Source organism: Telopea speciosissima, chromosome 6 (assembly GCF_018873765.1).
Source record: "Telopea speciosissima isolate NSW1024214 ecotype Mountain lineage chromosome 6, Tspe_v1, whole genome shotgun sequence".
Taxonomy (NCBI): domain Eukaryota; kingdom Viridiplantae; phylum Streptophyta; class Magnoliopsida; order Proteales; family Proteaceae; genus Telopea; species Telopea speciosissima.
In genome coordinates this window covers 66,873,795-66,901,672 of record NC_057921.1, presented here as the reverse complement: position 1 = coordinate 66,901,672, position 27,878 = coordinate 66,873,795, and the positions used below count along the sequence as shown (strand labels likewise).

The following is a 27,878-nucleotide window of genomic DNA, read 5'->3' as shown; positions in this document are numbered from 1 at the left end:
CTTTGGGGGAAAGGTGAGAGGGATCACAAAACCAGCAAGAATACAATGAAAACTGCCTACTCACTACAACAAAACCTCTGATAATATACAAAATACTTCTGTGCAGGTACAATTGATCTGCATTTCATTATTGATTTGATCCTGTACAAACCTTACGCCCTCGTCAGTAATTGCTCCAATCTGGACTCCCCCTTTAATTAGTACTACTTGTCCCCTCCAAACATCCCCATCATATCTTTTGAAGAACCCATTTGCTTCATCAGGTTTTGTAGGCCACCCATGCCACCAATTTGCTTAAGCATTTGTGGTGGAAGGACTTTGCTCATGTGTTGCGCATTCATATTTCGAGATAATGCACTCATGTCACCCTTCTTTGGAATCTTGAGCCCCTTCATTTTGCTCCAGATCTTGGCAAGACGTTTATATTCTTCCAACATATCCATAACTTCTCTAACAGGACGACCAGCACCCCGTGCTATCCGCATGATCCGAGACTCGTTCATAAGCTTTGGGTTCGAACTATCCAACTCTGGATAAGAATTTAAAAGTTCACATAAAACAGGTATACACACAAAACAAAATAAAGTCAGATAGTGTTCATGAGTAGCAAAAGCAACCCCTCTTTAAAAGAAGAATGGATTAGGTCACAAATTCAACAGCAAGAACAAAATAAACAGTTAATTTGAATAGAAAGCATATAAACTATATTAGAGTTACCGTCATTGGTCATGGAATCCATCATAGTCATGTAACGTTTGATCTTTGCCTGACTCTCTTTTTCGCGACCCTTGGGCATTAGCTCAGCACTAAATCCCGGGAGCATCGAGAAAACCTACATGGTAACAAGAATGGTTTATAAAATTATTATTTATTTTTTTTTTTTATGGTGGTGGTGGTGGTGGGTAGTAGGGTTTCCAGGTGAAAGCAAGCAATAGAATGAACCTAATCCTAATGCCACAAGTAATGTGGCCTATAAACTTCAAACACTAACTGGAAGTAATTCTTTATTCCCTCTTCTTTTCTCCTAGTTTCTAGTTCTGGGTAGATACCCTGTTTTCAACCCTTTCACCCATAAATTTCTTGTCTTACTGATCTACTATAACATTCCAGCCCCATTAAAGTAATATTTTCTGGGCTGGGCGACTCCATCCCTAAAGTTTCAGGATCCAGATGATCCTTAAGCAGTTGCAGCTCCATTGGTTGGAGTAGGTCACTTCTGGCTCCTGTTCTTATCGTGAGGGAAGGTTAGAGTTCCAGAGCTTCCTTCACAACCATGGATCGCTAAACCGTGCATCATGGCATTCCACATGCAGATGTCTCTACTCTCTACTCTCTACAAGTAGATTCATTAAACAGCTGCCATGCCCCACCTATATCGCTACATTTTGCATGCATGTCTACCAAAGTTGTTGTTAGAATGACATCTGATTCCTTACCACAACCATGGATGGATCCACTTCCTTAATCAAGGACTCCTATACTGAGATTAAGGTTAGCCATGGTTACTTTATTGGGTCCGATGCCTGTATTCCTCATTTCAATTAAGAGATTCAAAGGCTGATCAAGGCATTTGGCTTACGTGTATGCAGTGACCATAGTGTCATGATATTCTCCTGCCCAAGATATTGAATAGAGCTTTTGCACTTCTTATCTCACCACACTTCCCATACATGTCAACTAGAGCTTTGGCCAAGGCAACAGATCATAAAAGCCATTCTGAGAATATGCATGTAACTGCTTACCCAGATCCAAACTCCAAAGCTCCCACAGACCCTCTCTCTAAAACCAGACTCAGCATTGTGATATTGTTCAGAACTAAAACCTCCTTTCTGCATGCGGATAAAAAGTTCCATTCCCTGATCCAAGTTGTTGGAGAAAATGTATCCTGCAATCTTGGCGGTCTACAATACAATTGTTTTTCTAAGCCAGTCCATCAAAGAGCCTTCTGCATGGGATGGGTACAGGTGACACTGGTTTTTTTTTTTTGGTGATAATAAAGGTGATACTGTTAAACCCTCCTGTAAAGAGAAAATTCATCACATACTGCTCCTCGGCTTTTGTCGCCACCGACAAGTCCATCGGCTGGTTGTCTGGCGATTGGAGGTAGTGTAGTTCATAAAGAGAAACAAAGCATGGGGAGAGAGAGAAAGAGAGGGGTGGGAGCAAGAGAGAGACAAAGCGGGAGGGGATGCCGGAGGTGCACGGAGGGGGCCATGGGGCTAAGGGAATGGCAAGAGATGTGGGAGATTAAGGGACTTATTGGGGTTATTTTGGGATTTTTAATTACCAGGAGAGAAAGAGAGGTGGAAATTTTCTTTTCTGGGGGATTCAGAAAAGAAGCTGAGTAAGGGAGTTTGAGTAATTATAGGTCAAGTATGGGGAGTTATAGTAATTTTCCCTTAACATTACAACGTAAATGTCTAGATATAAATCATCACTTCACGTTTTATTATTGAAAAAACAAATACAACCTCCACTAAACCACTAGCCCACTAGGGCCTTGAATTACCAGAAGTCAATCCTCAAACGGTCTTGGATTCGAGAAGGGGAAAAAAAAACTGAAATCGTCTTAAAAGGTGGATGGCGTTCAGAACCATCACCACAAAAGGATGTAAGGCTTGGAGACCTTGATACTGTAGCATCACCCTTTCTTCAAATCACCATAAGCACAGTAAAATTAGCCCTATCTGATGAAGGCATTTCATAATTAAAATGCATGGAAGCAAAAAATCTATATATCAAGAACATTAAGGGTGTTCATATGAAAAAATCATTACAGGATCCAACTTTTCCAAGTTGGGAATAAGTTCTGAGAATCAATAGCAACTAAAAGGTGACATGATAAGCAAAGTTTTTCAAAATGAGAAATGAGAAACACTTTCCCTTTCTCATTGAGTAAAACTTAACCACAAAGAAATTGTTGGACAAGAAAATCTATTCCATAAAGAATGACTCAGTTTGTCACATTTTAACAGCACAACAGTCAGAACAAAAGATTTTTTAGAAAAAAAAATAACAAAGATTTCACGTAAGATTCTTTTCTTTTATAAAAACTTCAGAAGTTCTGAGACAAATGAAACAACACACTGTTAAGCAATGTATGGCAGAGTAGAGTATAAGTAACAGACCTGGCCAATAGGACCCATTTTGAGTATGTTCTGGAATTGCTCATACATGATGCGCAAAGTAAAATTCCCTTCAGAAAGCTTCTGCAGAAGCTCAGGCTGTTGATCCATAGGCACAACTTCATGAATTTTGTCCATGAAACCCGACCAATCACCCATACCTAGTTGAGACAAAAGTTGGATAATGCTTATTTAAGATAAGAATTTACTTTGATATTGTATAAGAAGTCAAACTTTCAGAGTGCACTTTATGAGTACACCAAACAGAGTATGCCACAACAGTAAGCTGAAGGTGCAGTTAGAAGTAACCTAAAAGGCGGCTGACAAATGGCTTAACATCAAAAACTTCAAACTCATCCATGTGTTCTCCAGTTCCAATAAATATGACAGGACTCTTTGTGGCTGCAACGCTGCACATATAATTTGAATATTGAATTAAAACATATATACGAACCCAATGAAGAAACCAGCTCACTTGTTTAAGGTAAGCTTAGTGATTAGAGTACACCTACAAAATGTTGAAATGCTGACAAAGTTTCAAGTGGATATGGTCCTTCTACATGACACACAGATCAACCAATTGATTAGATCAGGATCAGGATTGGCTGGGACCCCTCCAAAACCCACCAAGTCCCATCGAAAGTACCACACTTTGCTCATTTGGGGTGTTGAAAATTGTTGGTACTTGTGGTTTTTAACGAGGATATATTTTGTCCAGGCAACGCAAAGTGAGTACTAACAACCGTTTTTTATTATTTTATCCTCTTCTTTCTTTTTCTTTCCTTGTTTTTCTTCTCTTCCACCAAAACTCAAGATGTAAACCACCTATTTCAATTCACGGCTGCCAATAAAGCCAGCGATTCAAGACTGATGTACAGAGAGGCTCCAATCCAAAATCTTGTGTAAGATAGTAGCATCAATAAATATTAGTAAACTTCTTGCCAGCAAAAATCTAATATGCCTTGACCTTACTAGAAAGAAATTTGCTACAAACACTGGTAAGATCATTACACATTCATCTGCCAGTGACCTAGCTAGGCCCCGTGAGTCACCCAATCATTACACATTCATCTGCCAAGTAAAATCTCTTTCTTTGTATAAACTACAGTATTGGATATAACTAAAGGTGGACCACTTGCTTACAAAGGAAAAAAATCTCCTACATGCATGCATTTTGTGCCTCAATGGCACTGATTCTGTTATTGTTGGTGCATCACCTTCTAATTCACTGTGCCCTTACTCGTGAGGTATGCTTTGAATCACAAGAGAGAGGCACTTCATAGAGTCTTATTAGCCGTAATATGTTGACATATATGGGGTGACACAACAAGAGAACCTTTGGGATGGAGTGAGCTAGCATACAGAGATGCCACTCAAGATATACAGATTAGTACGATTGGACTTCTAAATGCAGCACATCTAGTCGTATATCTAGTCTAGATTTAAACAAAGGGATGTGGAAATGTAGCAATGCATACCTAACCTGATGGATTAAGGGTACTAATTGTATGGTTGTAGCAACTCATTATGGTCAAGTTGCAGTGCTTTTTGCTGCACCAAGGGGCTTACTTCACCCTCAAGTAATAATAAAACATATGGGTCATCTCCCAGGCCCAGTGCTTAGGCATATAGGGCATAACAACATGCAAACTTGAATAGGTTACCACCTAATTTAAGCATATTATCTTAAATGGGGTTATCAGAGTACATGTAAACAAAATAAAAACCGTTCAACAAGACATGAATAACAGAGCATGCTAACTAATTATACAATTACAAAGAAATTGCAGCATACGGCATTTTAGCAACTACGACAGTAAAATTGTAAAATGCAGGTGGACTTATTGAATGTGTCTAGATGAAGCAGCTCCAATGATAACAAAACTTACGCACTAAGAGCACCTCCTCCTTTTGCATGACCATCCATTTTGGTAACAATAACAGCCCCAACTGACACACTTTGTTTAAATGCTTGAGCTTGATCAAATGCAGCCTGACCAATACTACTATCCATAACAAATATAACCAGATCGGGTTTCTGTGCCATTGAGTTAAAATAGCATTAACATACACAAACAAATAATAAATGCATAAAAGGCCAGGGATGAAAGGAGAAAGCCATGGTACCGTTGCTTCAGACACTTGACGCATTTCTTCAAAGAGAGCAGCTTCCTGTTTGTGACGCCCACTTGTGTCTACAATGATGAGGTCACAATTTTCCTTCTTAAACCTTTCTACACCTTCTGCTGCAATTTTCACAGGATCTGATTCCATATAACTGTGGATGAAAACCAAATTGATGTCATATCCACATACACACACACACACACAAAAAAAGTACACAAAGTATGGAGCAGTGTCACATACATACATAGAAGCAAAACTATGGAAACAAAAACTAAATAATTATGAATTTAGGTAAAAGATAATAGTTCCACGTCTTGATTATCTATTCCATCAATGAAATTGGCCAAAAATTTGCATACAGAATACTTAACCAGCCAATCCTTTCTCAATGTACAGAAAAAGTCCAGGATTTCGAGGAATCATGTTGTTAAATTTCCTAGAAGCACCAGATTCCATTCAACGTGTTACAAGGACCTGAAAAAGCTACCTTTCAAGTGTCTTGCAGTAAGTGGATGATGGGATTCTAAGTCCCCTAGAGATTAGGGCATAGAAAACCTCAAAGAAACAAGACTTGCAGGTAGGTAGGAGCGTAGGAACCAAACCAGCAAGAGAGAAATACAATTAACACAAAGAAAACTCATCAGATGGATCTGAACCTCAGCTTGGTGGGTCAATCAGGTAAGGGGAACAGTTCCACAAAAGATAATTGAAAATTGATGGCTGGATTAAAAGTAATGAAAGAATCCCACTTTCAGCAAGTTACCAATAACCCAGACAGAAAATAGAAAACAGAACCAGAATTAGTAACTCAGATTTGGAAACCAGGAAATAAAAACCAGATCTTAGAAACTTAGGCTGAGGAAGGATTAAAATGAGAAACCAAATTAGAAACTGGTGGAGATTGTAAATTTAGAAACCAGGAATTAGAAATTCAGAAATTAGAACCTTAGAGTGAAGAAGGATTAGAACTAGAAACCAAATTATAAAACTGATGGAGACTGTAACTTAGGTAAACATAGAAAAAACAACACAGAAGAGAAGAGAAGGGGAGGAGAAAGATAGAAGAGAGCTAGCCGATTAGAAGAATTAGGTTAACCTAAAATCGGTAGCAACAGTTGTATTTATAAAGATAAACAAAACTGATGATTACAGTGAAGACCCCTAGATGATGTACATTTACACAAGCCTAACATAGTTAAAGATAATAACAGGACTACTCCTTAAGTATAAGTTATATAAGAAAAACACTTATTTCTTAACAGAGACAATTCAGAAATAGAAACTAAACTGAAATCAGAGTAGAAACAATAGTTCAGAAGGGGAAAACTAAAGAATAGTCGTTCAGAAATCGATGTAACCATATAGAACCAGTATAGCAAAACAGAATCACAGAAAATAGAAACAATAACATGCACAAGTTCTGACCTTGTTTGTAGGAGAAGAAAAGAAATAGAAGAACAGAGAGAACAGATCTGAAACAGTGAAAGAAAGAAGAAAAGATAAGAAGAAGATAGTTGATTCAGGAGTCTCATCTGAGTCACAGACCCATCATCCCACCAAGACCCTCCCTTGGAATCCCACCAAGGTTTCCTGCATCCCACAGCAGATAAAGTGTTCTGTATAACACAGAATCAAAGCCAAAGCTGGACTATTAATCTTCAAAATCATTCTGTAGGTTGTAGCCTATACAACTTATTTGTAGAACTAGAAACTAACTCTAAAATAAAAACAAATAAAAAAGGAAACTGACCTAAACAAGACTGGATTTATAGTAACCTAATCCAGCCCAATTATTACAATATAACAGCAAGAAGATAAGGAAATGAGATCCAAACAGAATCTGATTTGAACAGTAACATGTGAGCTGTTGATATACATTGTTATTGCCCTCACTTAACAGCTCGAGCTTTTAGGACAAGCGGTTGTAACTTGGTATCACCGTATCAGAGCAAGGAGGTCGAGTGTTCGATCCCTGGGAAGTGCAACAGAGTGCAAGACCATGTGTGTACACGCTGCCTAACACTTCTCGCCTCGGTGCCACATGATGGTGTTTCTGCATGAGTGTGTTACGTGCAGGAGCGTGTGTGTGCATGTTGCACGTGCGAGGGGTGTTGATAAACATTGTTGTTGCCTTCATTTAACAGCTCGAGATTTTAGGATAAGCGGTAGTAACTTGAACACTAACACATGCCAGATCTGAACTAGAGAACTACTTCAGAATTGAACCAGACTTAACCAAACCATAGAAAATACTTTAACTTCCTCTTCTTTCTAGCTGAATACTGCATCAGTGAAGAAGCAAAATGCTACTCAATTTGATGCAACTGATACAACTAAAATGGTCATGAGGGACCAATTCAAACAAAATAGAAGGAAATTTGTTCTTACGTGCAATTTAAACAGGAAAAGGCTTTTTTAAGAGGGGGGGAGGGAAGGTTGAGTGTGGGGAGCAGTTACAATGGCGGCATTTCCAAAGGGATAAAATATTTTAGGTGCAGATGCAATAAAATATCTATCAGCTAAGAAAAGACAACGGTATCAATCTCTTTAAATCTTTACTGTAAGAATCTAATGTAGAAACTGGAATCGTTATCCTCTCCTGTAACTGCACGGTGCTGTACTGCATCATGCGGCGCAGCAGAGGCCATGTGGCACACCGGGCCCCACATGGTGCACATGGCCTCTGCAGCCGCCGCACGATGCAGTACAGCACCGTGCAGTTACTGCATAGGATAAAAATTAGTAGAAAGTGCAATAACAGCAAAAATGTAACAAGAAAATAGTACCTTCCATAAAAAGGGGTCTTAGCTTTAGTTGCGTTCTGCTTCAACTGGTCAAAAGCACCAGCCCTGAATGTATCTGCACAAACTAGAGCAGGTTTCCAGCCCTTCTTTTGATGATAATATGCATACTTTGTACAAGTTGTGGTCTTCCCAGAACCTGGATATTCAAAGAGAAAATAAAATGCTGTTATCAGGAATGAAAAAAGAGGTAAAAGCTCAATAGCCAAAAACGCATATTAAAAATACAGGCTATTTTCTTGCAGTCATTTGGCTGATGAAAAAACCACAAGGGGCTGTAAATGAATCCAATTATATATAATGCCTCTGTAGTCAGGGTAGCATATTGTACAGCAAAGTGCAATCTTCGTTTACCATAAAACCCGTGATTTACACTGCCTTTGTTTAATCAACAATTTACACTCTATGATTAAAGCAGGAATTTGCATAAAACAGAGGGAAACAGAAATCCATTAGAGGTTGTCAATCTAAACAGTGCCGAGTGACCGTGATTAATTTTAAACACAATGACTGAAATATAATTTTTCTGCCCTCCTAGCCAAACTCCAGTCATGAAATCTCAAATACCCTTCGATACAAGCCACTATGAAGTTGATAATAAATGTCATTAATAAGAAAACATACAGATCAAAGGAATATCCATATAATGGACTTTCCGATGAGTTATTGACATGTCCAATCAGTTTTTCAAATTCCAACAAGCTACGTGGATGGCCACTAGAACTAAAAATTGTAGAAATATCAGAACACATAAATCATGCAGTTTGATGATTGGGGTTAATGAGATCAAAAGTTACTACATCACCATCACCATCACCATCACCATAACCATAACCTCCAATAGCGATAAGAGACTCACTAATGCCTCAGAGACTCACTAATGCCTCTCTACCAAATCAGACAAAAGAGCCTCATAATATTTAACAGTAAGCATTCTCTTATAAATCAAAAGGCACAGTTTTCTTCAATTTCAATATTTCATACATATTTATGTTGAAGGATGTTAATGCAACCTAGAGTTCCAAAACCCTGATGTGGGTCGCTCTGGGCCCACCAAAGTAATGAAAAGTTCAATTACAAAGAACAGTGGCAATTTTGTAATTTTCTGGGCAATCCAGGACCCCTTTTGAGCAAGAAGTAGAATCAAAGACGTACAGGTAAATAAATTTAAGAGGTAAGGACCAATATGTAATTACAGAACTGAAGAAAAAATAGAACAAAACCTAAAAGAATTAGGGCTTTGGAGTAAATTCACAAGAATGAGACCTTATGTGTAAATATTGGAAGTAGATCATCACCTGCCTCTCGACAAACACACAAATCAGTGGTGAGTCAATAGGATTCCAGGTGGGTTATCTCACCAGTCTGAACCCAAACAGCGTGAAATGTGGAAAGGGATTCCTAATCCTTAGGGCTCTTGATTCGAATCAACAAGCACCCAAAAGAACAAGCAATCTGATATTGTTTAATGACTGAAACTAGGTCTGGCAATAGTTTCAGAAACAGGTTTGAAACTGTTGATGGAACTCACAGCAGAGAGGGGCTTCGGGTATGACACTCTAGAGCTTGAATCGCTCTTTAGTGAAGAACCTTAAGGCAAAGTTTCAGGTCGATCAGAGTTAATATTGAAGGAGTTCCAACAAACTCTTCTCTGCGGAGAATACGAACCAGAATACCAGGGGAGAAAAAAAGGAGGTTAAAAGGAGAGGAAGAGGATAATAAGAAAAAAGGAAAGAACAATAGAAGGATTAAGGAGAACTGACCTAGGGAGGAGGATTAAGTAAAAGAGGGAAAAAAGAGGACCTCTGCTAGTCTGCTACCAGTCTCACGCAAGCACAGCAGTGAATCGAAAACTCACAATCTATTAAATCCAAAATCTGAGATTCGATAGCTTACATCACATATATAGACTTACACCCCCAAAAAAAAAATCTTATCATACGTGAAACCAAAAACTTGAAACTATCTAGGACTCTTACTCATCGGCTAACTCCAATAAAAAAATAAATAAACTTCAAATTACAAAAATACCCCAAAATAACTAAATAGGCCCCCAACTATCCCTGTTAGACCAAACCCCAGATTTGAACCTGGTTCTTCTCGGCCTATGTTTCCAGGCTAGGTAAAGCCGGTCCAACCATGTGTGTATAACTGCATTAAATGTTTAAGTTCAACTGCTCAAATTTGATGAGGTAAGAAGAGATCAAGTTTTATCCGTGGCTCTTTAGATACACGGGTTAGTAGAGAGGATTTTTGGATGCTTTATCGTAATTTGAATAAAATTAGTTTGTCCCATTGATAGTGATATTTATTTTGCAAAATAACATACCCTGTAAACCAACAAACATGATAATGCTTGCTTTCCCCTTTTTTGGAGTAAAAGAAGGCTTCCCTGGGTCCAACATTTTGCATAGCTCATTGAATATGGCCTGAAAGCAAATAACAAATCAATTAAGCACAGAGTAAAGTTGATGTTAACTTAATAAAGGTATAACTGAAGACAAAAGAAAGCAAGCAGCAACTGCAGTCTGAGTATGCAGTAAAAGAAATGCACAAGAAATAGGCAAAAGATCAACACAGAAGATAAGCCACAAAATTCCTGATGCAGTTGTGTTAGCATGGCTGGACCGGCACGACCCCATCTGGAAACCCAGACCGAGACGAACCAGTTCCAAAACTAGCTTTTGGTCCAAAGGGGGCTGGTAGAGATTTATTTCTATGTTGGGATAGACAATGTAATCTTTATATTTTATTTGGTTTTATTTTGGTAGGAGATAGCTACGAAGGAGTTGTTACATTCCTAATTGCTTCGTTTCTTAGTATAGTAGGTTTTCTTTATTTGAGTTGGATTTCTTTCTTATTTATATACATGTAATCCTACTAGTTGGGCAGAGAATATTGGAATGCATTTGTGATTTGGAGTTGTATAACTTGGAGTCAAGAGTTGGACGTGGATCTTCTCTCCCCTCCCCCCAGCTATCGACCTTTCTCCCTGTTTTCTCTCACCCATTAACTCTACCTTCTTCCTTTCTAACAGCTTCCTTATTTCTTTGTCCCTTCCTTCTATTACCACCGCTGGGCATTGGAGTCGCAGACCAGCAGGCTATCTTTTCTTCTTTGATCATTCTTCTCTTCAGGTTGGCTTTTCTCCCTATTCTTCCTCTTCTTTGATCTTTCTATTTCCTTTTCTGAGTTTCTTAAATAATCTTTCCCATACCCTGTCCCCAGCGGTATTACAGTCCCCCAGGAGTTGAGTATCAAACTCCTTCACTCTTCTTCTTTTCTTCCTAACATTCTGGTAATGACTCATGAGTCCCTCTACCCTAGGCAACTCAATCTCTTGATTCCTGGCCCCAGCCATCTCCCCCATCATGAGTTATATGCGTGAAACCGTACTTGAACCTGAGGATAGCACCTGGTCTGATTTCAGAGGTTCTTTCTAGTTTTTCACTTTTTTGAGTGCTGTTTCAAGCCATCATTGTGTGGGTTTTAGAGAGCAGTGTATTGGGATCCTAGTTCTGAAATTTCAGATCTATTGCTGCCCCTACGAGAGAGATCTCCCTCTCGAAGCTACTCCTCCCATCACTGATTTTGTTCAAATGTAGAAGAAGTGGTGATGTTCTTTTAAATGTCACCATAACAAGTTCTTTCCCATTTTACCCCTCCCTTCTTCTTTTATTCTATCTACTCCTTATTTTATCTTTCATCCCAAGTTTTCCCCTGATCAATAAATAAAAATCCCTTTTGTATCCATTTCCTATTTAGCTACCAAACCACCCCCTTCAATTTCTAGTTAATTACTGAATTGCCACTCCCCTTTAAAAACATAGAGATATTTATATAACTGCCACTATCTTTTGTTGTTGACCTATTTAGAGCTTGGGTGGACACAAAAGGAGTTAAGTGATTTTCCCAAATATCACAATCCTTATTTATCCGTGAAGCATAGTGTATGAAACAGGGTAAATGGGTAATTTCCACCTTACTCCTTCCTAATTGGGCAAACCTCTTCCTCCTTTGATCTCTCTCCCTCCTCTACAAATCTGAATTTTCCCTTCTACTTTTTTCTCAGGCGATGACCTTTTTTTCCAGTGATGGCTGCTGCCATGACGATGGCAATGTAGATAGCTACACTCTGCCTTTCTTCCTCTTTCGCTGCAAATCTGGCTCTCTCCTTCGCCTTTCTTCTCTGGCAATGATCTCTCCTTAAGCGTCTTTTCATTTCCAACAATGACTTTTCTTCTTTCCCTTATCACCTCCGCCAAGCATTCACAGTTGGCATTCCAAAATTCCCAAAATTTCCGAATTAGGTTTCTTGTTTAATGTTAAGAGGTTTCATGATTGATGATTAGTAGGCTAAAGAAAAGATTTAAATTAGGGTGTTTCAACCATTAAGCTAAAATAAATATATACCAATAACACCGGATGTTTGTTACCGCAGACCTGGGTTTCTTACAAAGGGAACCGTTAATCCTTGGGTAAGTAGTATACAGTATAGTACGAAAACTGTTGTACTATTAAGTAAGTTGCTGTACAACAGAATGTCATTCGCTTTACAGTTGTATTGAGTAGTACTTAAGTGGGCTAAGTTTCCAAAGCTGATCACCCCCCTGTCCTTTACAGCCATAAACAACGGTGCTCATAGATCCGCTTTGCTCTGCCTGAGTGCTTGCGGGATTCGCGCCTTAGCTGATCATAGACCACCGTTGCACATTAGTGGAGTTCCAAACCCTACCAAAAAATTTTAGATAATTTATGCACCAATTCTCAAACTAAAATTGGTCTCTATAGTCAATATCTCAAATTTGGTTTTCAAAGTAGGCCAGTGGGACTTGTAAGAGTTTCTTTTGCATCTCAAGGTAGCAACTCTAAATATGATATTAGGTACCAATAGGGTGGTTAATATAGAAGACGCCAAGGTGGGAAACTCTTAGATCCTAATTCCTTGCACAGTTTCGAGACTTCTATTGATTTTGAGTTTCGGGTCCCCTTGGACCATATGAAATATAGAATAAGTTAGTAAACCCATGAATCCTGATTCCTCGTGGTTTACTAACAATTTCAAGTTTGTTATCAGAAGTGAGGGCCATAAGAACTCTTAGGTTGTATGAAACATCTCAATTTTCAGCAAATCAAATACTAGATGTTTCGTCCTAAGGGTTTAGTTTGGATAAAAGTCTTCTTGACAAAAGGGTAAGCCTAATTCTATGTTTTCAGGTTTCTTTTGCTTCCTAAGGGTTGTTATGGATGAAGTTCTACATGCAATATGATTCCAGTCCATAAATGTATGGGCAGAAAGTACTGTTAGATTAAAATGAAGCAATTTCAGGCCAGCAAATCAGCTAGAGGATCTGTCTACTCTTAGAAATTTGGTAAGGATGAAAATAACGTATCTTCTGTTATTTGTCTGCAGCCTTTTTCAAGTCATTAAAGTGTTGAGATGAATGAATGAATGTCCTTAAGGATTAAGAGAAACTTGTCCACGATTGTATCGTAGATGAACCGAAGTTCCACTTAAAATAGTAAGATGTATAATGGAGCCTTTTTTGATAAATGGGCTCAAATCTCTGGTCTCACCATTACATAAGGATTTGCAGTCCTCGAGGAGAAACAATTTATAGATTTTGGAATTTGACAACACCGAACAGGTAAAAGTATGGTAGAAATAAAAGTTGCTAGGTAAGAACTGATTACGTTGAAGTCCTTTAGAAACGCAGCTTGCTTCTGAGGGCTGTGAAGGTAAATTATTCCCACACTGAGTCATTTGAGAGACACAAAGGCCCTAATGAACTGACTAACTCTGCATCCCGGACAAAAAAAAGTTGTATGTTTCTCCGCATAACAACTTTTTAATTTAATGGCACATAATTCTTCTGTTCTAAGTTTTCGAATAATACTACACCAATGAAAATAAAACAGATTCTTTAAATCTCCGTTTGATTAAATAAAGGGAAATAAGTCTGGTCACCAATTGCACAAACACACCCGTTAGCTCAGATCTCCAAATTCAAATACAGTAGATAGAATTGATACTCGGGCAGCAATATGTGGAGTTGGTAAACGAATCAAAACTTATACTGAGGCAGAAAAATGTAGAGTTGGTAAACAAATCAAAACTTACTTGTTGAATGATCTTGCGCTTATTGTGTCCGGCAGCCAAATCATCAAGGTTTACGATCTTCTTAATATTAGTCTGCATGTCTCGGACTAGTTTGAATTGCACATCGGACTGTAGAAGCGCTCGGGTGATCTCATTGAGGCATTCGTTGAGTACCTTCTCGTCGATGATGGTGGCATTGCTCATCTGCTGGAGAGCACGGGAAATGCTCCCCCCTAGCTCTGCTAACACCATCTTGTTGGCTTACGAGAGAAGAGATCTGTGACCTTTGACGCTGAGATTTCTCTTTCCTACCGAAGAGAAGATTTCTGAGGTCAGGGTTTTCGCAGATCGGGCTTCGTTCTTCCTTGACAGAAAAGTTCCCTTTCAGGCATTTGTCCTGCAGCTTACTTCTCTATGTCTCACCATCTTCGCCCGCGATTCCGACGTGGCACTACTCGCGCGTGTGAATGATAATCGCGAGTAGGGTGTCAACTTTGAACCATAACGGGAAACCGGATCGAAACCGGTCCGCCAAGAATCGGAATCGACCCACCTAATAGCTTATTGGTCCGGTTCCAAGTCTACCAATTAGGAACCGGAATAAATTCACATCTTAACCTTAATTCTTAGGGTAATTTACATATACCACCCCTGAGGTTTGACGAAAGGATAATTTTACCCCCCAGTTTTGAAAAAATCTGTGTACCCGCCTGAGGTTTGCAAACAGTAACAAATAAATCAATTTCGTCAGTTCATGACTAACAGTGTTAAAAATAAGAGGTGGACTGACAAAATTACCCTTGCAAAAAAGAAAAAAGAAAAAAGAAACCCTTTTAACCCTTAAGGAATTTAGGGTTTCAAATTGGGAAAAAATCCCAAATCAAACCCTTTTTGCGCACCTGCAACTCGTCTTCCCCTTTTGACGCAATATTGAATAAAATTATACCAAAACAAAACTAACAAAGTAAAGCCCTACCTACTTAATCCACTCTTCAGCTTCTGTATAACTAATGGAGATGTCCACTACAATATCATTTCTATAGCTTCATCTATTGTTAGTTCTTCGTCTTTATCTTCATCTTCCTCTTCTTATCTACAAGTAGGGTTTAATACTTTTAGTGTAACTAGAGGAATACCCACAGGCATTCCATGTGTTGTTGGATATCGATTACGCTATGATAAACTTAAACCAAATGCTATAAATGCTTAGAAATCATTCACAAAACAAAGATCGATATAATTTGAGTTTTCTCTTCAGTTCCATTTTTTCCATAAGGAGAAATCCAATTCACACAAACTATTAATTCAAGAGATACAGGGGGAACATAAATCCACCACCAACAACAAAAACAGATCAGAACTTTAGATTTACAGAATAGATAAAAGCTCATCTGGAAATCGATTATCAAATAGAAGTACTAAAGTCAAAACCATAGATTTAAAGGGGGAAAAAAACTTAGATTCAAAGGAACCTGTGGTGAATAGAATTAGCGAACGGACGAACTTCGTGGATCGCACTAGTGGACCAACAGAGACAGTTCTGAGCTCGGAACGCTACCAACATCTATGAGTTTTCTCTACCTATCGAAAAAAACCGACGAGTCTTCTGATCTTCTTTTACAGACAAAGATTTTTGCAGGTGCGCAAAAGGGTTTTGATTTGGGATTATTTCCCAATTTGAAACCCTAAATTCTTTAAGGGTTGAAAGGGTTTTGAAACCTACAACTCATCTTCCCCAATCGATTTGGGGAAGATGAGTTGCAGGGTTTTTTTTTTTTTTTTCTTTTTTTGCAAGGGTAATTTTGTTAGTTCACCTCTTATTTTTAACACTGTTAGTCATGAACTGACATAATGGGTTTATTTGTTACTGTTTGCAAATCTCAAGGGGGGTACGTAGAATTTTTCAAAATCAGGGGGTAAAATTATCCTTTCGTCAAACCTCAGGGGTGGTATGTGTAAGTTACCCTAATTCTTAAGACTCAAGGTCTTGAGAACTAATGTCAAATACCACTTGTTTCATATGCTATTTTACCAAATATTTGGCTGTATAAGTCCATTTGAGAATGTTAACTTAAGAACATACTTTAAAATTATCCTAACTTAGGAGGGTGGTGGTGTTTCTACTTATTAATCAATACAAAACAAGAAGTAATATAGACTAGTTATGTGATTTGAGAAGAAACAAATGAAGCATACCTCATGTGAATGAAATTAATGTCTTATTATAATATTATTAAATATATGTAGCATGTGTTAGGGAATTTTTAATTTTTAATTTTTATTGGATTGCTTGGAACTGTTTAGGAACCGAAATTGGCCCACCCATTAGTTAATGGTCCTGGATCTCAAGTTTGGAACCAATTAACTTTATTGGTCTGCTTCTGGTCTTGACTCCTTAGGACTATAACCGTTAAGGAACCGGACCAATTGACATCCCTAATCGCGAGTGCCATTAACGGGCCCATGCCGATACAAGTAACGGTATACTATCAGCCTATTGGCCCATATGTATCAGTATTGCCTATGCTCAATACCGTTATGATTCGTATTGTATTGGTATCGGTGGTGATTGATACGACCACTGATGCCTATAACAGTGGCACCGCTTGAATCACGCCCTCATGGTGGGCCATGTAGATGCATTGGTTAGTAGCTCAATTTCGGGGTCCATTTCATGGACTTTGAGTTGAAGGTGATAGTATGAGAAATGTAGCTCTTTGAGTCAACTTCATGGGGAAAAGTCTAATTGTTCTTTTTTTTACCGTATATTTGAGAAACAAGCGAAAATATTAATTTAAAACCATAAAAAAAAGGCAATGTCGTTTTAAATACATTTTTGGTAGTTAGGGTCCGGCATCCGAACTCCCAAAGTCGACATTGCAATATATGACGGAAATAAGTCAACTAATGTGATTTAGTGAGTGTCTAGATTCGACTCATCTCATTGGAGGGCATCACCCAATCAGTGTCCAATGAGGCATCCAATGGCTGGGCTGGGCTATGCCGCACACATCTCGATGCACGCCCAATCAGCTATTGGGATGTGTGTGGCACAACCCAACCTTTGGATGCCTCATTGGCCCATTGGGTGATGCCATCAAGGATAGGAGCCCAATCCGTGGGTGCAATCCTCTAATGGACCAACTAAGGGTTTTAAAAATCGATCGGATTGGTTGAATTGGCTGATTCGGATCTGAATCGATCCAGGGCGATCCAAATTCTCGCCTCCCCTGCAAAAATCTAGGGTTAGGGCAACTTTTGGGCCGAATCTGACCTATTTGTCACCATGACACCATCCTGACAGATTTTGATCCATCACATCCGCATCCCGGTCTGGTTTAAAACCATGGCCCAACTCTAAAAAACATACTCACTGAGCCGGACTAATCAGCTAACTGTGTAAAACCCAAAACCTAAGTTTCGTTGTATGTCCTCTCTAGTCTCTACAGGTCTGCAACTCAACAAAGAAAAAGGAAAATTTCAAAGCAGAAGAAACTCCTGCTCTAAAAGCCCGAAGCGGCGACATCGTCGACTGAGTGGTTTTGTTATTGAAAATTTGCCGTCACGGGCCTAAGCCAAGCTAGGAAGTTAGAGCATCATAAACCCTGAATCCCAAAGGGCTAAAATTATTCTTCTTCCCCATTTTAGATAGAGGGAGGGATCTTATCTTATTCTAATTTTAGCTGGTTTTAGGATATCTTATTTGTTCATTAAAGTGAAAAAACCTTCGAGATGCAGCACGATGAGGTTATTTGGCAAGTCATCAGACACAATCACTGCAGTTTCATGGCAAAGTAAGTAATTAAGCCGTTCACCCATTCGTTTTCTGTTCAACAACAACAACGTCTGTCTTTTTTCATTTTTACTCGATTTATTTAATCCTTTTTTTTTTTTTTTGGTTCCTTTTGGGATTATCGTCTTGATGTCGTTCTCTTACTCACTCTCTTTCTGTTTGGATTGGTTATAGACTCACAACGGGGAACTTCTGTCGCAACCCGTATAACGTGACTGGTATTTGCAATCGAAGCTCTTGCCCACTTGCCAACAGTCGATACGCCACCATCCGAGACCATGATGGTACCAACTTGCTTAAATCGGTTTTTTTTGTTCCCTTCCTTTTGAATTTATTATTTATGGATTCCCATCTGCTCATCACCCCTCCTGCATAAAATTTGAGGTGGACCTTCTTCTCACTTTGATTTTAATCTTCGACTTGTTTTGAAGATTTGCCATAGTGGGGAATTGGGAGTTAAACAATCGTTGAGGAAATTAAGTTAGTCAAATTAGGTGATAGAATTCCATATGAAATGTGTTTGCTATTCCATTGCCTTTGTCCAAAGATTATGGAAGCTCATTAGCTATTCTCAGATGTATCTTAGGTCAATGAGAAGGACTGCTTGAATGTATACTTTCATATGGTTTTCCCCTATACCCAACAAATAGCATTACACTGTCACAAGATCTGAAGGATGGATTCGCAATATATAACATTGTGGCATGTTGGAAATCCAATCTGATGCTTCATTAGGGTCATTGGAATCAATCTTGAAAAGGAGTACGTAAAGTTGTCATCACTAGTCCCAAAGCTTTACTCAGGACTAGGGCTCCCCAGGGAGCTTCTGCCATCCACTTCCTAAAACATTTCATATGGGAGAATATTTAATGTGTTGCAGCTACTTTCAAAGCTTTTGTTTTGAAATGTGGAATTCTTCGTGATTTAATCTTATTGATCCCATGATTATCTTTGTCATTTGCTAAATTTTCAAGCTGTTATAGTGTTGAAATTTCAAACTTTCAAGTATTGCTTCCTTTGATGATGGTGCATCCCCTTTTTGATGAATTTAGATCACATCATTTTTTGTGTCCTACAACACTCAAATAGCTCAAAGGCTTTGGATTTACAGAACCATTGATATATTTGACTGGTATTCACTCACACACACACACGCAGCACGTGAAAATAATATACTGTTGTTTATCTGCATTTTGGTGGTTCCAGAAATAGGATGCTGAAAGTGTTATCTTTCATACAGTAATTTTTAGAATTGAAACTTTAGTTGTATTTTGACCATGGTGTAATATACAGGGATTTTTTATTTGTATATGAAAACTATAGAAAGGGCTCATAAGCCTAATGATTTATGGGAAAGAGTAAAGTTGCCCAGAAATTATGAGAAGGCACTTGAAATCATTGACAAGCATCTGGTATTCCACTTCACCTTCAACTATGGTTAAAAATTATTTTCCTTTGGGATGAAGAGTTTGGAAGATGTACTTATGCTTGATTTGTATATATGATGGATTTGCCAGATTTATTGGCCTAAGTTTCTGGTACACAAAACAAAACAGCGTCTCACCAAAATGACTCAAATGCGGATACGCATGAGGAAGCTTGCATTGAAAACGAGGTTTGTGACATCTCATGGGATTAGTTATCCTTTTTTTTTTTTAAATTATTCTTTTTAAACCCTTCATGATCAATATTTCCATGCACAACAACCATAACATTAAACCTTGACTCGAAAATTATGATTTGGAAGCATGCCACCAAAATTCCCATCAGACAAAATTTTCTGAAAATCTGATTTTGAATCATAGAGGTGTTTGAATTTCATTGAATCCCGGATTGTAGTGCAAATGGCAAGAGTTTTCAAACTTCAACTAAATCTAGCATAACAATAATTGCATATAATGTAGCTATTTTTTTTTTTTTTTTTTTAAAGGTGTGTGTGTGTGGGGAGGAGGGAGGGGTTTTTCCTAGTGTTCTTTCCTTTTTTTTTTGAGCTTATACAGTAAGAACCAATCCTCACCAATGCTTGAATCTTTTGCAGTTAATTGATCCTACTTCGATGCAGAGATTGGTATTAATGGGAGAATTGAATTCTCTTAAGTAAAACCTTGATAGTGGTTGATCTTTTTTGCAGTTCAAACCTCAAAATACCTTGAGAACTAAATATGACCTTAGACTAATAAGATCATAGACATGCGCACAAAGATGGCACTGCCTTATTGGTTTCCAGAGTTGACATAATTCTACTTCCAATTCATTGTAGTGTTTTAACATTTTGATTTGTGAATCTTTTTATTCAACTTCAAATCCCAGTGTGATCTTTATGGGATTCTCTGAATTGTTAGCCGTGGACATGAATCAAATCATATGATTTTGATTCTGGATTATGATGATTTGATTATTCTGACCATAGTTCACTTTTGTGGAGGTCATCCTTGAAACTACAACTTTCTTTCCCCACTTCTAATGTCCTTTCCTGATGGATTTTGTTTTTGTTGTCTTTGCAGGGAAAAGATCATGACAACACCGAGAAAAGAGAAAAAGAGAGAGTCTAGGCGAGAAGAAAAAGCTGAAAAGGCTGCGGTTTTGGATAAGGTTATTGTCTGTTCATTGCCTTACTAATGTGCTTCTCCAGTTTTGCATTTCCACTGAACTTGTTGCTGGAACTTGTGTATCTATTACAGAGTATTGAGAAAGAGTTGTTAGAGCGTCTTAAGAAGGGAGTTTATGGTGACATATACAATTATCCTGTTAAAGAATACAATAAAGTTCTTGATATGGAAGGACTACAGGCTGCTAGTGACGAAGAAGAGGAGATGGTATAGTTGAGGCAGTCAATCTTCTTAACTAACGCAAACTATATTCTTTACTCTATTTATTTCATAAGTACCCTTCAATTTGTACTTGAGCTGAGCAGGAACCAGAAATAGAATATGTTGAAGGCTATGATGAACTTGAGGAGGAAGAAGATATGGAAGATTTTGGTGGTCCTGTGATTGATGAGTCTCTCAAGGCTGATGGCTATGGTAATTGCTGTTTGGATATTGCAGTAAAGCTATAGTTCCTATTGTGATCCTTGGATTGGGTGTATTTGTCATTCCATTCCCCATAAAAATATGCATTACAATTGCACATGTACTTTTGTTGCACATGTTCTCTTTTTTTTTTACACGTGTGCAAGTGTGTATGTGCTATAGTTGGGATAAGGCTATTGTTGTTTGTGCATGTGCTTTTACATGAACACGTGTTGTACAACGTACACTTTGGTTCTTTTAGATTCAAATCATTGGTCAACCAATCACATGTGAAGGAGTTTGGTGGCTTTAATTGGACTATGATTAAGAACTAGTCCTGCGGTTGTGAAAGGACATCCATCCATCCATCCATCCTGAAAGGACTTAAATATCTTTGCATGTGATATAGCTTTTGTACATATGTATGAGGTCAGGTGAAATTATTAAATGCCTTGGACACAAATTCTAACAGTGCCTTGTGTCTCCGGCTGCACTTACAACTCAACTAAAAGCATTATCTGAATTATGTGGGTCAGCTACACAAATCCCATTCAGTTATTCCACTCTATCTTGGGTCATATGGTTTGTTGTCGCATAATCACCAGTTTCTTTTATCACCACTTTGATACAAATCGTGTTTCTTTGTCTTTTAAATGCCTGATGCAGGTGGCATGGATGAAGATGATGAAGATGATGAAGATATGGATACAATTCATCGAAAAAGAAGAGGCTTGGGTTCAGCGAAGCTTGAGAAAGATGAAATGGGTAGAAAATTGAAAAAGAAGGCTAGGGTACTTGTTGAGGTAAAAATCTTGTCACATTCTTAACATCCTATATTCTGGGACTATGAATGCATTATGCATGATTACCTATATTTTAGTTGGACAAATATCCATCCATAATCTGAATTCTTGATTCTATAGAGGTACAAAGAAGTAAATTTTATACCCAAATTACAATAGAAATATGTAAAATGTTTCATTTAAGGTTGGAGCACATAATTTGCTGCCCATCCAATTAGCACGAATCTGCTCTCTGCCAATATAGGTTGATAGTTCCTAGATTTCAGCTTTTCCTATTGGGATAGGGAGCAGGTCTGTGCCTTGTTGTAGCCGGTAATACAGGGTTGTGCTATGAGTCCTGTTGACATACCATTTCCTGTTTTAGCAAAGTTGGAACTTTTAAGTAGCTAGACTTTAGAATTGCTATTGAAAAACATTTTGAAGAGAGAGAGAGATCAGTGGGAAAAAAGGTGAGCAATTTTTCTCTCCCTCCCCACTTAATCTCTACCTTCTTCCTTCTTGCTTTCTCTCTTCTACCTCACTCCCTTACACCCATTAGGATTTTGTACCATAGGGATCAGTGTATTCTCAGGAACCTAGAGTATATTATTTGTTTCCAGTTTGCAACTTGAAGAAATGATTTCACGTAACAACAGACTTAACTCCCTCACACCCATTAGGATTTTGTACCATAGTGATCAGTGTATTCTTAGGAACCTGGAGTATATCATTTGTTTTCAGTTTGCAACTTGAAGAAATGATTTCACGTAACAACAGACCTATAGACACTGTAATCTGTGGAGTCCATGAACCCCCATTCAAAGGTACAGACCTCTCTAAGTCCAGATTGAAGTCCATACTCCTAATGCCTTAGAAAAGTTGATGCTGGATCATGGAAAACTCAAGGAAATGGAGAGTATATGATAAAAATTTTTGTTGGTAATTAGGGTTTTGGGGTTTCCTGTTTTATTAACTGAGAGGCTTTAGGTTGTTGGTCTGAGAAAACCATGTTTGGGTAATGTAGTACTGGTTTGAATATCAAATCAGTGGCCAAAACAAGATCTTTATTCAAAGGATTAGGTTCAGAATTAGAGTGATTTCAAATAGCACCAAATCAAATGGGTGAAAGGGGCTGAAAGGTTGGATCGAGTAAAAGGTAGTGAGGGGAATGATTGCAGAAAGTTTCAGTCCAATCGGCTGGTTAGAGGTGGAGTTAATGTCAAGTCCTAGTAGCAATACGATTAAGGGTAGAATAGTAATTTTTGGTGCAGAAATTAGGGTTTAGGAAGTGAAATTAGGTTACTGATTTCAGATGTAGTTTAACCTAATATCAGCAGCCTAAATTGGACTTGAAATCAGAGAATCAGATTTGGTTAATGAAGGTCTAACCGTTTAAGTAATGGCTTTAATAGAGGTAGGGGTATAATGTGGAAATAAGAAATATATCCAAATCCGTCAGACAGAACTGGACCAGATTTGAATCGATTCCTGTTTTAGGGTTTGTGAATATGCGGTAAGAATTTCAGGATGATCGAGTGACTGGTTTGCCTAGTCTCAAAAAAAACCTTGTATGTGAAAGTCTTGAATCTAGGGTTCTAATTGCAGAAAATCTAGGAACAACTTACTATGAGATTAGGTGACAATAAAAAATAAACCAGCAGCAGTAGCAAGAGAGCAATAACAGTAGAGGATCCACCCGGTTTTCACACTGCAAGGCATCGATTGGATCAAACACCAATGCCTTTTTCCTTGATCAAACACAAGGATCTTCTACTTGGAGAAGACAATTTGCAGCAGCATGCTTCAATTTTCAAAATCATAGGTAAGGTTATTGAACCCCTCCCCCCCCCCCCCCCAACGCACAACTTTTTTTTGTAAAGAAATAAGACAAAGTTTGAGTTGGAATTTTAAAGTGGGAAATTCCCCACTAGCCGACTCACTTTACATAACACTACTACTTATTCCTGCATGTAAGTGTTGTGGACCCAAGTACTTAATATTGCTAACTAAAAGACTTAAAATTAAATCACTTAGATTGACCCAACAGTGGACCAGAATTGGGCCACGATTCAATTAAACAAAACAAAGAGTTGAAAATAAACTAAGTATGGAAAGCAATAAAACAAAACAAAACAGCAACATGTTAGGCCACAGACTGGCCTCTCTTGTTGGCTTTCTACCTACGGATGTATGTCTTCAGATCTGCATCATTGGGTTTTTTTTTGCAATGGTATTAAGAGTCATTGGAGTAGGATATAATTTAATAGTGTCAGTTGAAGAGTTATTGTTTATGGTGGATGGAAATGGTTTTCCCTAGTTCTTGCTGGTTTTGTTGTTGATTTTGGATGGCCAGCTGGTGTAGGTGAGGTATCATGCTAAATGGGTGCAGACAATTTCAAATGAATGAACTTGTGCTTAGGCACAATAAATCAGTAAAGTAATTATTGGACTTTCTTCTGAAACATCAAGACTTTAGTTATGAAAAGGTTATATATTCAGTTAAGAAGTCAAGCACACCTGTCTGGTCTTCTAGTGGTTTGAATTTTCTAAGTCATGTTAGGACTTCAAATTGGGTTGAGTGTAGTCATTTTTCTTTATTAGGAGGACATGCTCTTTTTTTTTATTGAATAATAGAGTTTAGACATTGAAGAATTAATTTCCTCTTGCTATGTAGATTTGTGGTGGAATGTCGATTAATTCTGTTCTAGGTGGATTTCTGTGCATCTTTAGCTGGACTAGTGTGAAAATTCATTCCTTGGTTCCCATTCTTTCCATTACATTTCGTACTTTTAAGCTAAAATTTTCCACGACTGGATGGTGAATTGGTGGTGTGATCAATATCAGACTCCAACTGAGCTTCCAAGTGGAAGATTCCGTTGGTCTAGTATATTTTTGCTCAGGGACTCACCCACTTGTCTCTTCTTTTTTTCTTTTTTTTTTTTTTGGGGGGGGGGGTTTCGATGGGGAGGGAATTTATGACACCATTTTCCAGGTTTTTGTTGTAGGTAATGCCTTGAGTTGAAATAATTCCTGGGTTTTCTCCACGCTTTGAGGGCTTTATTAATTGGTCATACACATTGTCTGCTCTGTGCGTGATGACTGGAGATTATGCAAAAGACTGGTTATCTTCTTTGATTATATTGCTGTGCATGTTTGTCAAGTTCTATCATGGCTACAAACTGACTGAGATATCCTCAACTCTTCTTTTCTGTCAGGTTGAGCATGAAGATACCAATGAAAGACAGAAGGTGGTTCAGTGAGAAAACTTGTATTGAGCTTGCAGAATCAAGACCCCCTCCTTAAAACTCCTTTCGAATACTGACCACTCCGGAGAAAAGGTGGGATTTGATCCCAAGACCTTGTGACAATGGGGCCCAAGTCCTTCACAACTTTGCTAGCTCATTTTCTATTAATTCAGTATGCCCACTTGCTCTGCATGGCCAATGCTTATCCTCCATTGCCTACTGAACCATGAGGATGAATTAGGCGCCCAATTTTGGATTTTGTATGTGGAAATATTCAGGTACATTGTCAAGCTAATTAAAAATTCAAAACAACAATTTCCGAGAAACATGTAGCATTTTGAAGAATTTTAGCTGGAATTGATATTGTTAAGACTTTTACTAGTTCAAATATGAGTGATTTCATTAAAAAGGAGAGGGTTTTCCATGCATACAGATGAATCCCAACACCAAGCCAATGGGAATATTGGAGGGGGCATAACAGGGTAGTCCACATGTAAAGGAGGACAAAAAGTTTTAAGCAGGAGAGAGAAGGTGAGAAACACTGGTGATGTGATGCGATCCTAGTATGATTGTATTCTTAGTTGATCATTAATTCTCAGCATATTGTTCAGGGTCCGAAATACCCTTCTTCAGTCCAATTATAGGGTCCGATCAGGAGGATATAAAGAGATTCTTATCACCTTGATGCCCAGAATAAAAAAGAAATGGTACCCTAAATTGTCATTACAAACACTCTTCTTGAGTGGCAGGAAGACTATATAATATTGTGATTTTGCTGGAGATTTTCCATTTTTTAAACCGCAAGAAAGGTGAGCTGGGCTTTGTTGCTATTAAAGTTGATATGTCAAAAGTCTATGATAAAATAGAAAGATCCTTTATTATTGTTGTTTTTAACTTTTTGGGTTTTGGGGACGACTGATGTAAGATCCTTTTTTCACTTATTACAACCACTTCTTTCTCTGTCAACTGTCAAAATGGAAGGGAGCCCATTCGGGTTTTTTAGTCGGTCTAGAGGTATAAGACAAGGATGTCTAGTGAGTCCTTGTCCCTTTATCACTGCAATGGAAATCCTTTCTAGGCTTTTGCAAACATATTGTGATCTGAATTTGTACCAAGGTATTAAGGTGGCCAGATCAGCCCTTGCGATTTCTCATTTATTATTTACTGATGATATTTTCATCTTTTAGAGACTACTTCAGATGACCTTTTGACAGTTAAGGCTGTCCTTGATTTGTTTTCTGACCTTTCAGGTTAAGAGATTAATTTCTCTAAAAGTGGCATCCATTTTAGTAAAAATGTCCCTCATTTGGAGAAATCTCGGCTTTGCTTTGTGTTGAGAATCTCAGAGATGCACCCTGATTCAATTTATTTGGGAATTAAGTTGTTTACTTGCAGAGCCAAGTCAAAAGTCCTCTCTCCTGTTGTTAATAGAATTGATAATCGGTTGTCTTCTTGGAAAGTTAATCTTCTGTCTTATGCAGGACGACGTGTGTTCATTCAATCGGTTTTGTCGTCTATCCCTTCTTATCTCATGAGTTGTATTAATTTTCCTTTAAGTGTTGTTTGCCATAAAATTGATTATATCTGTCTAAATGATTGGAATGAAGGCATTACAAACTAGAGGAAATCGTCTTTCATTGCCTGGAAAAATCTCTGTATACCTTTGACTAAGGGTGGACTAGGATTTTGAAAGGCAAAGGCCCACAATGAAGCTTTACTTCTTAAACTTGGATGAAGATTTCTTACGGAGGAAAATGCTCTATGGGCCTGTATTCTCAAAGCACGATACTTTCCCAAAACCTCTCTCTTGGATCCTAAAACGGTCACCAAAAAGGGTTCATGGTCTTGGAACAACATCACATCCATCATCCCTTTACTCAAAATTTTTAGTTTGAAAAGAATTGGGAATGGCCATGATACTTGCTTTTGAACTGATTCTTGGATTCCTTCCATCCCTGGATTTACCATTCTTCTTGGCACAACCTCTACCCTTCATCTTGAGAAAGTTTGTTCCTTCACCACTTCATCCTCTTGGAATGTGGAGTCAATTCTGGATTCAGCCCCAGTTCTCTTGCCCAAAATTTTAAAGGTGCCGTTATCTAATAATATTGATTCTTGGTGGTGTACCTTGACCAAGAATGGAATTTTTAGCACTAAGATGGCGGCTAGACACCATCAATCTTTAATCTTTGATCTTGATTTTACCTCTTTCCTCTTGGTGGAATTTTTTTTTGGAAACTTAATCTTCATCTTAAATTAAAATTTTTTTTCTGGCGTGTATTACATGTAGGGTTACCGATTAAGGATACAATTTCAAAATGGACTCAGATCGATCCCACTTGTGCTATCTGTGACACTTGTATCGAGACCCATTGGTATATCTTCCTCTTCTGTGATTGAGTCAAACACATCTGGGCAGCTGGTCCTTTGGGTCTGAGAACCGAGTTTATGTCCCACCCCTCTCTGGAACAGTTATGCATTTCTACTTTGATGAATCACAAGCTTGACAAGCCATCTTTGAATCACATTTCTGCATTTCTACTTTTCTATTTTTATTTTACCTTGCCACTTCATTTGGGACACCAAGAACTGTATTTTATTCAAATCTGATAAGCCTAATCCTCTGTTAGTGTTGAGTAAGGTTGACCATTGGCTGAACGACCTTAATATCTACCCACCCCAAATTTCATCCTAGGATATAATTAATGACGGGGATATTTACTTTACTTCTTTTCCAGCTTTACCTATTTTGGATTTTCCTCTGTTGATTTGTGCAGGGTTTGAATCTAGAGACATAGGGTCAGCAGGGTGGTCTTCATGCATTTTGTTAAAGGGCAAATTTGTTTTGGTCGCTGTAGGAACATTATCTTCTAAGCATGATTTGAAACCTGAAC

General features: G+C 38.2%; 2 protein-coding genes across 3 annotated transcripts; one reads left to right on the top strand and one right to left on the bottom strand.

The window, feature by feature from the left end:
* Positions 1 to 36: 36 nt before the first annotated feature.
* LOC122664825 (signal recognition particle 54 kDa protein 2) lies at positions 37 to 14,550 on the bottom strand. Its single transcript, XM_043860824.1, has 9 exons — positions 14,175 to 14,550; positions 10,383 to 10,482; positions 8,039 to 8,192; positions 5,253 to 5,403; positions 5,015 to 5,163; positions 3,435 to 3,535; positions 3,129 to 3,286; positions 718 to 832; positions 37 to 529 (listed from the first exon to the last, which is right to left on the bottom strand). Exons 1-9 carry the CDS (start codon positions 14,403 to 14,405, stop codon positions 204 to 206), a joined length of 1,485 nt encoding a protein of 494 aa, XP_043716759.1. The 5' UTR covers positions 14,406 to 14,550; the 3' UTR covers positions 37 to 203.
* Positions 14,551 to 17,804: 3,254 nt separating this feature from the next.
* Positions 17,805 to 25,351, top strand: LOC122665253 (protein MAK16 homolog A). Of its 2 annotated transcripts, none has more exons than XM_043861351.1 (9): positions 17,805 to 17,947; positions 18,121 to 18,230; positions 19,240 to 19,361; positions 19,467 to 19,561; positions 20,451 to 20,538; positions 20,628 to 20,762; positions 20,861 to 20,969; positions 21,624 to 21,760; positions 24,955 to 25,351. In XM_043861351.1, exons 1-9 carry the CDS (start codon positions 17,886 to 17,888, stop codon positions 24,997 to 24,999), a joined length of 903 nt encoding a protein of 300 aa, XP_043717286.1. In that variant the 5' UTR covers positions 17,805 to 17,885; the 3' UTR covers positions 25,000 to 25,351. The 2 variants fall into 2 exon arrangements, with proteins under 2 accessions (XP_043717286.1, XP_043717285.1); XM_043861350.1 differs by having other exon boundaries at positions 17,846 to 17,947; positions 19,240 to 19,358; positions 19,464 to 19,561.
* The last annotated feature ends 2,527 nt before the right edge of the window (positions 25,352 to 27,878 follow it).